Source organism: Bombina bombina, chromosome 3 (assembly GCF_027579735.1).
Source record: "Bombina bombina isolate aBomBom1 chromosome 3, aBomBom1.pri, whole genome shotgun sequence".
NCBI lineage: Eukaryota > Metazoa > Chordata > Amphibia > Anura > Bombinatoridae > Bombina > Bombina bombina.
In genome coordinates, this window is record NC_069501.1 from 707348221 (window position 1) to 707362171 (window position 13951).

General features: G+C 40.2%; 1 protein-coding gene across 1 annotated transcript in view; it reads right to left on the minus strand.

Annotated features, from left to right (window-relative positions):
- Nucleotides 1–6263: 6263 nt before the first annotated feature.
- RPAIN (RPA interacting protein) overlaps nt 6264–13951 on the minus strand; it is a 66524-nt gene continuing 58836 nt past the window's right edge. Inside the window, exon 7 of the mRNA XM_053707512.1 lies at nt 6264–6416. Coding sequence (XP_053563487.1) covers nt 6387–6416 — 30 coding nt within the window. The 3' untranslated portion in view covers nt 6264–6386. The remainder of the gene's footprint in view (nt 6417–13951) is intronic.

Below are 13951 nucleotides of genomic sequence, written 5' to 3' on the forward strand. Positions count from 1 at the left end.
TCGGAAATTCTTAGTAGCTTCAACATAATATTTCAAAGCTCTAACTACATCCAAAGAATGCAATGATTTCTCCTTAGAATTCTTAGGATTAGGACATAATGAAGGAACCACAATTTCTCTACTAATGCTGTTAGAATTCACAACCTTAGGTAAAAATTTAAAAGTTCGCAACACCGCCTTATCCTGATGAAAAATCAGAAAAGGAGACTCACAAGAAAGAGCAGATAATTCAGAAACTCTTCTGGCAGAAGAGATGGCCAAAAGGAACAAAACTTTCCAAGAAAGTAATTTAATGTCCAAAGAATGCATAGGTTCAAACGGAGGAGCTTGAAGAGCCCCCAGAACCAAATTCAAACTCCAAGGAGGAGAAATTTACTTAATGACAGGCTTTATACGAACCAAAGCTTGTACAAAACAATGAATATCAGGAAGACCAGCAATCTTTCTGTGAAAAAGAACAGAAAGAGCAGAGATTTGTCCTTTCAAGGAACTTGCAGACAAACCATTATCCAAACCATCCTGAAGAAACTGTAAAATTCTCGGAATTCTAAAAGAATGCCAGGAAAAATGATGAGAAAGACACCAAGAAATATAAGTCTTCCAGACTCTATAATATATCTCTCTGGATACAGATTTACGAGCCTGTAACATAGTATTAATCACAGAGTCAGAGAAACCTCTTTGACTAAGAATCAAGCGTTCAATCTCCATACCTTTAAATTTAAGGATTTGAGATCCTGATGGAAAAAAGGACCTTGCGACAGAAGGTCTGGTCTTAACGGAAGAGTCCACGGTTGGCAAGAGGCCATCCGGACAAGATCCGCATACCAAAACCTGTGAGGCCATGCTGGAGCCACCAGCAGAACAAACGAGCATTCCTTAAGAATCTTGGAGATTACTCTTGGAAGAAGAACTAGAGGCGGAAAGATATAGGCAGGATGATACTTCCAAGGAAGTGATAATGCATCCACGGCTTCCGCTTGAGGATCCCTGGATCTGGACAGATACCTGGGAAGTTTCTTGTTTAGATGAGAAGCCATCAGATCTATTTCTGGAAGACCCCACATTTGAACAATCTGAAGAAATACCTCTGGGTGAAGAGACCATTTGCCCGGATGTAACGTTTGGCGACTGAGATAATCCGCTTCCCAATTGTCTATACCTGGGATATGAACCGCAGAAACTAGACAGGAGCTGGATTCCGCCCATACCAGAATTCGAGATACTTCTTTCATGGCCAGAGGACTGTGAGTCCCTCCTTGATGATTGATGTATGCCACAGTTGTGACATTGTCTGTCTGAAAACAAATGAACGATTCACTCTTTAGAAGAGGCCAAGACTGAAGAGCTCTGAAAATTGCACGGAGTTCCAAAATATTGATCGGTAATCTCACCTCCTGAGATTCCCAAACCCCTTGTGCTGTCAGAGACCCCCAAACAGCTCCCCAACCTGTCAGACTTGCATCTGTTGAAATTACAGTCCAGGTCGGAAGAACAAAAGAAGCCCCCTGAACTAAACGATGGTGATCTGTCCACCACGTCAGAGAGTGTCGTACAATCTGTTTTAAAGATATTAATTGAGATATCTTTGTGTAATCCCTGCACCACTAGTTCAGCATACAGAGCTGAAGAGTTCGCATGTGAAAATGAGCAAAGGGGATTGCATCCGATGCAGCAGTCATAAGACCTAGAATTTCCATGCATAAGGCTACCGAAGGGAATGATTGTGATTGAAGGATTCGACAAGCTGAGATCAATTTTAGACGTCTCTTGTCTGTCAGAGACAGAGTCATGGACACTGAATCTATCTGGAAACCTAAAAAGGTAACCCTTGTTTGAAGAATCTATGAACTTTTCAGTAAATTGATCCTCCAACCATGATCTTGAAGAAACACCACAAGTCGATTCGTATGAGATTCTGCTAAATGTGAAGACTGAGCAAGTACCAAGATATCGTCCAAATAAGGAAATACCACAATACCCTGTTCTCTGATTACAGACAGAAGGGCACCGAGAACCTTTGTAAAAATCCTTGGAGCTGTTGCTAGGCCAAACGGCAGAGCCACAAACTGGTAATGCTTGTCTAGGAAAGAGAATCTCAGAAACTGATAGTGATCTGGATGAATCGGAATATGCAGATATGCATCCTGTAAATCTATTGTGGACATATAATGCCCTTGCTGAACAAAAGGCAGAATAGTCCTTATAGTTACCATTTTGAATGTTGGTATCCTTACATAACGATTCAATATTTTTAGATCCAGAACGGGTCTGAAGGAATTCTCCTTCTTTGGTACAATGAAGAGATTTGAATAAAACCCCAGCCCCTGTTCCAGAACTGGAACTGGCATAATTACTCCAGCCAACTCTAGATCTGAAACACATTTCAGAAATGCTTGAGCCTTTGCTGGATTTACTGGGACACAGGAAAGAAAAAAAAAATCTCTTTGCAGGAGGCCTTATCTTGAAGCCAATTATGTACCCTTCTGAAACAATGTTTTGAATCCAAAGATTGTGAATTGAATTGATCCAAATTTGTTTGAATAAACGTAATCTGCCCCCTACCAGCTGAGCTGGAATGAGGGCCGCACCTTCATGTGGACTTGGGAGCTGGTTTTGGTTTTCTAAAAGGCTTGGACTTATTCCAGACTGGAGATGGTTTCCAAACTGATACCGCTCCTGAGGGCAAAGGATTAGGCTTTCGTTCCTTATTGTGACGAAAGGAACGAAAACGATTATTAGACCTAAATTTACCTTTAGATTTTTTATCCTGTGGTAAAAAAGTTCCTTTCCCTCCAGTAACAGTTGAGATAATAGAATCCAACTGAGAACCAAATAATTTATTACCCTGGAAAGAAAGGGAAAGCAAAGTTGACTTAGAAGACATATCAGCATTCCAAGTTTTAAGCCATAAAGCTCTTCTAGCTAAAATAGCTAGAGACATATACCTGACATCAACTCTAATGATATCAAAGATGGCATCACAAATAACGTTATTAGCATGTTGAAGAAGATTAACAATGCTATGAGAATTATGATCTGTTACCTGTTGCGCTAAAGCTTCTAACCAAAAAGTTGAAGCTGCAACAACATCCGCTAAAGATATAGCAGGTCTAAGAAGATTACCTGAACACAAGTAAGCTTTTCTTAGAAAGGATTCAATTTTCCTATCTAAAGGATCCTTAAAGGAAGTACCATCTGCCGTAGGAATAGTAGTACGCTTAGCAAGAGTAGAGACAGCCCCATCAACCTTAGGGATTGTGTCCCAAAATTCTAATCTGTCTGATGGCACAGGATATAATTGCTTAAAATGTTTAGAAGGAGTAAATGAATTACCCAAATTATTACATTCCCTGGAGATTACTTCAGAAATAGCATCAGGGACAGGAAAAACTTCTGGAATAACTACAGGAGATTTAAAAACCTTATTTAAACGTTTAGATTTAGTATCAAGAGGACCAGAATCCTCTATTTCTAAAGCAATTAAAACCTCTTTAAGTAAAGAACGAATAAATTCCATTTTTAATAAATATGAAGATTTATCAGCATCAACCTCTGAGACAGAATCCTCTGAACCAGAGGAACCACAATCAGAATGATGATCATTTAAAAATTCATCTGAAAAATGAGAAGTTTTAAAAAAGACCTTTCACGTTTACTAGAAGGGGGAATAACAGACATAGCCTTCTTAATAGATTTAGAAACAAAATCTCTTATGTTAACAGGAACACTCTGAGTATTAGATGTTGATGGAACCACAACAGGTAATGTAACATTACTAAAGGAAATATGTGCATTAACAAGTTTGTCATGACATTCATTACAAACAGCTGGAGGAACAGATACCATAAGTTTACAACAGATACACTTAACTTTGGTAGATCCAGCACCAGGCAGCGATTTTCCAGAAGTATCTTCTGACTCAGTGTCAATCTGGGACATCTTGCAATATGTAATAGAAAAAACATATAAAGCAAAATTGATCAAATTCCTTAAATGACAGTTTGAGGAATGGGAAAAAATGCCAGTGAACAAGCTTCTAGCAACCAGAAGCAATAAATAATGAGACTTAAATAATGTGGAGACAAAAGTGTCCCATATTGTTTAGCGCCAAAAAAAGACGCCCACATTATTTGGCGCAAAAAATGACGCCACATCGGGAACGCCGACACTTTTGGCGCAAAAAAACGTAAAAAATGACTCACCTTCCGGCGACACGTATGACGCCGGAAACAGAAAAAAAAAACTTTTTGCACCAAAAAAGTCCGCGCCAAGAATGACGCAATAAAATGAAGCATTTTCAGCCCCCGCGAGCCTAACAGCCCACAGGAAAAAAGTCAAATTTTAAGGTAAGAAAAAAATTGATTTATTCAAATGCATTATCCCAAATATGAAACAGACTGTCTGAAATAAGGAACGTTGAAGATCCTGAGTTAAGGCAAATAAATGTTTGAATACATATATTTAGAACTTTATACAAAAGTGCCCAACCATAGCTTAGAGTGTCACAGAAAATAAGACTTACTTACCTCAGAACACTCATCTACATGTAGTAGAAAGCCAAACCAGTACTGAAACGAGAATCAGTAGAGGTAATGGTATATAAGAGTATATCGTCGATCTGAAAAGGGAGGAAAGAGATGAATCTCTACGACCGATAACAGAGAACCTATGAAATAGACCCCGTAGAAGGAGATCATTGAATTCAAATAGGCAATACTCTCCTCACATCCCTCTGACATTCACTGCACGCTGAGAGGAAAACCTGGCTCCAACCTGCTGCGGCGCGCATATCAACGTAGAATCTAGCACAAACTTACTTCACCACCTCCATAGGAGGCAAAGTTTGTAAAACTGATTTGTGGGTGTGGTGAGGGGTGTATTTATAGGCATTTTGAGGTTTGGGAAACTTTGCCCCTCCTGGTAGGAATGTATATCCCATACGTCACTAGCTCATGGACTCTTGCTAATTACATGAAAGAAAACTAGGTATGGATATACAGAGATGCCAAAAATTATAGCATCCCACATGCAAGAGCAGAAATTTACCACCTACAGGAACATAAAGCAAAACAAAACTCAATTTGCTAAATAACGACCCCTGCACCTCGCCACAGCTCTGCTGTGGCGCCTACCTGCCCCCAGATAACTGCCAAATGACTCTACACCAATCCGGATAGTATAACACACAGATAGGGCCCAACCGGAGCTAATGTCTGCCTCCTTCAGAGTAAACTGCGCATCTGAGGCACGAAAATAGGCCCTGCCCATAATTGATGTCGCACTAGTTGATTAATCTACCGCATGGGAAGCTGTTACAAACAGCCATGTGGTCCCCAAACATATAAGCACAACATAAAGTCCTCTTTATCAATAAACTTATTTTATGCCATAATTTTGTAAAATACCCCAGTGTCAATATTAAATACTGCGTATCTAATTGATGCAATAATGTCAGTAAAACACCCAGTAGGACAGTAACACCCTTTTTTTTTTCATTTACAGGACTACTGCTTACCCTGTTCCCACTATAAGGAACCAAAACCAGCCAATTCTGATATACTAAGTTTCCTCAGAAGAAAAGGGCTGAAACATACCTCAAATGCTGCTTGCTGCATGAGACCGTCCTCCACACTGAAGAGTTTTCTCATATTACCTTCAGATCTGTGGGAACCATAGTTGACTGCTGCTAAGATCATCAATTTCAGGGGGAAATCTTCCATATCCTCCCTGAGACAAATAGTACTCACCGGTACCATTTAAAATAAAAAAACTTCTTGATTGAAGAAATTAAAATTATCATTTTATCACCACTATCACTTTACCCTTCCTATTACTAGCATAGGCAAAGAGAATGACTGGGGGTTGGAGTCAAGGGAGGAGCTATATAGACAGCTCTGCTGTGGTGCTTTTTGCCACTTCCTGTTAGCAGGAGGATAATATCCCACAAGGATGAATCCGTGGACTCGTATCTTGTAGAAGAAATTTACTTAATGATAAACCCAATTTGTTACCATTAATAGTGACAAAAAATTTAGTATAAATCTGGTGCAATACAATGCAATACATTCCCAGCTAAATTAGCACAGAAACGTTCCTTCATTGAAAATGATGAAAACTGGTACAGGTATACACAGTTTTGATGGCCTCATTTGTTTCATAATGTAGGTTGCTTGATTTAGGGCCAAACCAGAAAAAAAATGCATTGGGCATAAACCTTATTAATGCCTGCATATTCTAAATATTAAACGAGGTTCAGATAGTACAAGTTATAGGCTTTATTTAGACACTTCAAATATATAAAAAAAATATAAAATACATTTGTATATACAGAAAAAAAATCTTCAGAAACATTTGCGCAAATCTGCAGCCAATTTGATCCAGGTTCATATGACGACTGTCACAGTATCGCAGACCTAAAAAAAAAAAACATTTGTTAGTTTAGGGATCCAAAATTTGTCTATAAAAGGCTAACCAGCCACATTAGGGCCCTTCCATGTTCCCTACACCACTTCTACATCCAGTCTCATCTGGGGATACAATGTTTGCCCCAAGGAAAGCCTACGTCAGTTACATTCTATTAATAAAACTGTATAACCAGCAGTGTGTAAAGAAAACTTGTGTGTCCCTTTATTTGGAGATGTTGACACTTTACTAAAATGACTGAATTAAATACTTTGGTCTGTATTGCAGGCCATGCAAATAATACTTGTACAAAGAAGAAGCCACTTATAATCATTGTCTTGAAAAGGTTTTATATACCAGTGTTAACCATGTATTTGCTATTCTGGTTTAGATAAGGTAGGAGTGGTGATTTCTGCAACACATTTGCATTTTTAGTACACTTTTTAGTAACTGCGAGAACAGTATCTATGTCCCTCAACCTCCCCAGCCACTTTAGTTTTTAACCCTAAGACGCAGAGCTTGACAAAGAATGGGAGCGATCACTTAATTCTCTTGCCATCATTCAATATATTTGCTCTTATTCCTGAAATGTGGTTGGTGTCTATATTGCAGCAGACTCTACAGTATTAAAAATATGTTCTCCCCTGCCTAGAAAATATGTTTTCCCAAAGAACCACCTAACCTGTCCTAGGAACAATAAAACACATACTTCCGTATGGAAAACACTGTTCCCTAAATAACTTGCAACTCTCACATAGGATCAATGACCATTTCGTGTTCGCCTTTGGATGTGCATTATATGATTATGTTAGAGCAAAATAGATGCAGAAGGAAATAGTTAAAAATAATTTTAGCATAGTTTAAAAACACTCGACCACACTCCGATACAACCTATGTTATCTGAAGCATTTTGCACTTTATATCATGCTCTCTCAAAGATACTAAGTGACTTCTTACATCGTCGTATATAAAGCATTCAAAGAGGTGTCAAACTTAGCCAAGGGGTTGACACCTTTACACAGTTGCCGTTACAGAACCATGTCTGTGGGACTTCTAGACTGGAAATTATATATAACTTTTAATATCCAATTATTCCTTCTACCTGAACTTGTCATTTGTTACCATGTTTTCCAATGAATAGGAGATAACACGTTCCTATTTTTTGTTATACACCAAAAGTAATTTAACAGCTACTGAGTAGGTAGTTATTAAAAGGTATGTGCATTCGGATCCGTTGTGAGGATCTAATTGCGGAAGTAGGCAGCAACTCGTTCCCTTTGGATATTTTCCTAGCCGATTGTAAAAGATCCCCACTCTAAGATATGGATTTGCACAGATCTTAGAGTGGGGATCTTTTACAGGAATCAATTTGGCTATAAAAAAAATATCCAAAGGGAACAAGTGGCCATTTACCATTGCATATGCCTAGTAGTTATATGGGGTAATAATGAAGCTTGAATTTTTAGCTTAAAGGGATAATGAACCAAATTTTCTCTTTCATGGTTCAGATAGAGCATGCAATTTTAAGCACCTTTGTAATTCACACCTATTTTTTGTTCCTTTGGTATCTTTATTTGAAAAATAGGAATGTAAAGGTTAGGAGTCAGCCCATTGGATAGTGCTTGCTTATTGGTGTCTACATTTAGCCACCAATCAGCAAGCGCTACACTGGTGCTGAACCAAAAATGGGATGGCTCCTATAATTTATATTCCCATTTCAAATAAAGATAGCAAGAGAACAAAGAAATTAATAGGAGTAAGTTAGTTACTTAAAAGGGATAGGAAAGTCAAAATTAAACTTGCACGATTCAGATAGAGCATGTCATTTTAATACATTTAAATTCACTCAACTGTGCTTTGTTCTCTTCAAATCCCTTATTAAAAAAATGAATATGCACATATACACTAGCTGCTGCCAATTTGTGCCTGCACACATTTGTCTCTTGTGACTATTTGGCTAAATAGATATTTTCAGCTTCCTGTCAGTGCAATGCTGTCTCTTCAGCAATGGATAACAAGAGAATGAAGCAAATTTGATAATAGAAGAAAACTGGAAAGTTGTTTTAAAAAAAAAAAATAAAAAAAAAAAATGTATGCTCTATCTGAATCATTAAAAGGAGAAAAAGAAAATGTATGCTTACCTGATAAATTTGTTTTTTAGACACGATGAGTCCACGGATTTCATCCTTACTTGTGGGATTACGCCTCCTGGTCAGCAGGAGGAGGCAAAGAGCACCACAGCAGAGCTGTATATATAGCTCCTCCCTTCCCTCCCACTCCAGTCATTCGACCGAAGTTAGGAAGAGAAAGGAAAAGCCTAGGTGCAGAGGTGTCTGAAGTTTACAAAATAATAACCTGTCTCAGAACAGGGCTCATCGTGTCTAAAAAGAAACAAATTTATCAGGTAAGCATAAATTTTCTTTTCTTTTTAAAGACACAATGAGTCCACGGATTTCATCCTTACTTGTGGGATACAATACTAAAGCTAGAGTACACCAATGAAAAAGGGAGGGACAATACAGGGAACCGAAACAGAAGGCACCACTGCTTGAAGAACCTCCCAAAAACAGTCCCAGCCGAAGCAAAGGCATCAAATTAGTAAAATTTAGAAAAATTGTGAAGAGAACCAAGTTGCAGCCTTGCAAATCTGTTCAACAGAAGCATCATTTTCAAATGCCCATGAGAAAGCAACAGCGCTGGTGGAATGAACTTTAACCCTTTCAGGAGGAAGCTGGCCAGCAGTCTCACATGCAAAACGGATGACACTCTTCAGCCAAAAAGAAAGGGGTAGCCACAGCTTTCTGACCCTCACGTTGTCCAGAAAAAAATGACAGAGAAAACGATTGACGAAAGTCCTTAGTCACTTGCAAATAAAATTTTAAGGCACGGACTACATCCAAATCATGCAGAAGACGTTTCGTCTTAGGATTAGGACACAAGGAAGGAACAACAATCTCCTGATTAATGTTCTCGTCTGAAACATTAGGAAGAAAACCAAGTTTAGTACGAAAAAAACCACTTCATCCTAATGAAAAATAAAGTAAGGTGAATTATATTATAATGCCGAAAACTCAGACACTCTTTGAGCAGAAGCAATGGCAACAAGAAATAAAACTTTCGAAGATAACTTAATATCTATGGAATGCATAGGTTAAAATGGAACCCCTTGAAGATCTAATTCAAAATCCATGGAGGAGCAATTGGTTTAAACACAGGCCTGAAGCTAACCAGGGCCTGAAAAAGAGAAGAACATCATCTGGGATATCAGCCAGACGGCTTGTGTAACAAAACAGATAAGGCAGAGATCTGACCCTTCAGAGAACTTGCCGATAAACCCTCCTCCAATCCCTCTTGGAGAAAAGACAAAATTCCGGGAATTCTAACTCTACTCCGCAAGTAACCCTTGGACTCACACCAAGAAAGACATTTGCGCCATATCTTATGGTAAAGCTTTCTAGTTACAGGTACGTGCCTGAATGAAGGTCCCTAGGAATCAGAAAAACCTTGCTTGGATAGAATTAAGCGTTCAATCTCCAAGCAGTCAGCTTCAGAGAAGCTAGATTTGGGTGAAGGAAGGGCTCTTGAATGAGAGGGTCCTTCCTCAATGGAAGTTTCCAAGGTGGCAGGAAGGACATGTCCACTAGATCAGCATACTAAATCCTGCGAGGCCACGCAGGAGCAATGAGGATCACTGATGCCTTCACCTGTTTGATTCGAGCAACTACCCGAGGAAGAAGAACAGAGAAAATAGGTATGCAAGACTGAAAATCCAAGGGTCTGCCAGAACATGTATCAGTTCCGTCTGGGGGTCCCTAGACCTTGACCTGCATCTCAAGAGCTTGATAAGACGCCAAGAAATCCAATTCCAATTGGCTCCACTTGAAAACTATGTTTGAGAACACATACGGAGTTCCCACTCCCCCAGATGAAAAAAAAGTCTGCCTGCTCAGGAAAACCGCTTCCCAATGGACCACCCTGGGAAATGGATCGCCGAGAGATAAGAGTGGACTTCCGTCCCACTAGATTATTTTGACCACCTCCGTCATTGCTAAGAACTCCTCGTTCCTCCCTGATTGATGTAAGCCTGACGTTATGTTTTCCGACTGGAACCTGATAAACTGGACCGTGGCTAACTGAGGCCAGGCCAGGCCAGAAGAGCATTGTAGATCTCTCTCAGCTCTATAATTTTCAGACGGAGAACAGACTGACTGAGTGCAGACTCCGGATTCATCAGGGAGTCCCAGGCTGCTCCCCACCCCAAAAGGCTGGTGTCTGTTGTCACAATCACCCAAGATGGTCTGCGAAAACAGGTCTCCTGGGAAAGATGATCCCGAGACAACCACAATTGGAGAGCCTTGTCTCCTGATCCAGAAGTAATCAATGAGACAAAATCTACACAAACCCCATTCCATTGGCTGAGCAGGTTTAGCTGTAGAGGGCTGAGACCGAGCAAACAGGATGATGACCATTGCCGCCACCATCAGCCCGATTACCTCCATGCACTGAGCCACTGAAGGCAGAGAAGTGGACTGAAGGACTAGACAAGTTTCGATAATCTTTGATTTCCTAACTCAGTCAGAAAAATCTACATTGATACGGAATTTATTACGATTCCCAAGAAAGTTAACCTTGTGCTTGGGATTAAGGAACACTTTTCCAAATTCCCCTCCCACCTGTGAGATTGCGGAAAGGATAATACCATGTCCATGTGAAACTTGCTTACTGTAAGGATGATGCCCGGACTAGGATGTCGTCCAGATAGGGCGCCAATGCAATGCCCCGGAACCGAAGCACCGCCAACAGCGAACCCAGAACCTTTGTGAAAACTCAGAGCTGTGGCAAGACCGAAAGGAAGAGACCCGAACTGGAAGCGTTTTTCCAGAAAGGCAAACGCTAGAACTTAAAGATCCACGTGAATGGCACATGAAGGTACGTGTCCTTTAAAGTCACTGTTGCCTAATTGACCCTCTTGGATCAAGAGAAGAATGGAATGAATGGTTTCCATCTTGAAGGACAGTACACTAAGCATTTTGACTAGACTCTTGTGATCCAATAAGTGGTCTGAAGGTTTCCAACTTTTTTGGGAACCACAACCAGATTAGGATTAAAAAAAAAAACCTGCTTAGTGTAAGAACGCCTCTCCTTTGATCCACAGACAAACTTGAAAGCAGAAACCTGCCTCTGGTAGGAAAACTCTTGAGCTCGAACCAAACCATGAGCGAAGACGGAAAGTCAGCCCCCTACAAGACCCGATCCCGGATCTGGGGCATGTGTCATGCTGTGTTTTTTTTTTTGTTTGTTTTTTAATTCAGACAAGCCAGGGCCCAACAACATCTTCTGGTAAGGAATCACCAAAAACTTAGACTTAGAGCATATAACCATAGAACAAGGCTCTAACCATAAGGCACTATGAGCTGGAACAGAGCAACCTATGCTCCCAGTTTGATAACTTGAAGGGAAAAATTGAAATAAAGGCATTTAGCCATTTTGAAAGCTTTTATCCTGTCCTGGATTTTACTCAGGGAAAATTCTGACTTGGTAGCATCAGACAATGCATCAAACCAATATGCCGGCACACTAGTGACGGTCTCCAAGTACACAGCTGGTTGCCATAGTAAGCCCTGGTGTACATCCCACTTGTTATCTCTGTCCAACTATCCTGTAAGGGTATAGTAGTTAACTTAGTTAAGCTGAAACAACTCTGTCCCTCATTAGGGAATGTTTGTCCAGCCTTCTTAGCCGAGTCGGCTATGGGAAACAGTTTTGCAAATATAGGGAATGTCTTTACTGGACGTACTATGTTGGAATCGCCCAGGATAGCCAAAAGAACTCCCCAAAGTATCTTCCTCCTTCAGTAACATGTAGGAACCATTACGAATAGCAAATACTGAAAAAATTCCTCTAGCAAAGTTTTCTTCCCCAAAGTTTTTAAAAACAGACTGAGAAACCATGTCTTATTAGAAACCATCAACCTTAGTTGGATTTAAACTCTCAACCTTCTGGTTGCTAGGGCCTGTGCTAACCACACTAAAAATTCACACGCAAACTTACTGTCTCTTAACTGTTAAAACTGAAAAAGTTTACTTTCCTGAGCAGAAGAAATTTACATGCGTCTGCAATTATTACTTAATACATTTCCTTCAGAAAATGAACGCATAACAAATGTTCCTGTCTCTTAATTTTGAACAATAACTAGTTATTCTTTTGAATAGAAACAAACTTAGAATAACAAAAAGTTTATTGCAAGAACAGGAATATGTAAGAAATTTAGAGCATACAGAAACTGAAAACACCCTTTTGTTTGAAAACAACTGTGTTATTATGATTATAGAACCATCCTCAAACCTCAGAGAACCTAAGGAGACTTGACACCGTATTGCCCACAAAATAGAAAGCAAACATCTAGTATCCAGAAAAAAAAACTTCTAAAGACAGAGCAAGTCTCTCTGCTGCGTGTTTTTACAACAAATGCAGCAGAGAAAAAAGCCACTATAATTGTCCGATCCCAAGAGATATTAACAAAGACTCACCAAGATGCGTAGGATAGCTCCGCCCACCGTGGGCGTGAAGAAATAAATCTCCCGTGCGGCTATTAGTAATGCCGGGAGAATTATGGCTGCCATAATAAGCAAAACCTCCCATCCAGCTAGAAACACTGAATAAAGCCTTTATAGAGCACAGATGCCCCAACAATGGGGCGCAAAAATGCAGCGCGACAAAGCGCCGCCCATCGTGGGCCTAAGAAGCTAAACCTCCCGGGCAGTCAAATTATAACAAGTGGAGCCGCCGGGAGAACTAGCGCCCAACCTAATAAGGGATAAACAAGCCTTCAGTTATGTAATAAAACGTTCAGAGGAAAAATATCCATGATAACATCCTCCTTCTGCGACACCATACATGCAGTCGAACAAGGGAAGAAAAAAAAACTAACTCTCCAGACGGCTTGTTAGAATACACCAAAGCCGTTGACAGATGCTAGTATTAAATTAGAGCCACATCTCCTAGCCCTACAGTGCCTGCAATCACTGCCAAACATGACCTTTCACTTAGGGATAATGTTATACAAGTGTCCCCTAATAGAGAAGTGCCAATCATTCTGTGAGTGTCCCCAGAAAAAAAAAAAACAATCAGCACTTACCTTAAATTGCTGCCCGGCAGTAAGGCAGCCCACCCGGATTGCGAGGCTCTCAATTTCTCCTCCATTGGCCTGTGGAAAACAGAATTTATGTTTACCTGATAAATTTCTTTCTCCAACAGTGTGTCCAGTCCACGGCTTCATCCTTACTTGTGGGATATTCTCTTCCCCTACAGGAAATGGCAAAGAGAGCACCCAGCAAGAGCTGTCCATATAGCCCCCCCTCTGGCTCCGCCCCCCAGTCATTCGACCGACGGTTAGGAGAGAAATAGGAGAAATTATAGGGTGCCGTGGTGACTAGTGTATAAAGAAATTTTTCAAACCTGATTAAAAACCAGGGCGGGCCGTGGACCGGACACACCGTTGGAGAAAGAAATGTATCAGGTAAACATAAATTCGGTTTTCTCCAAC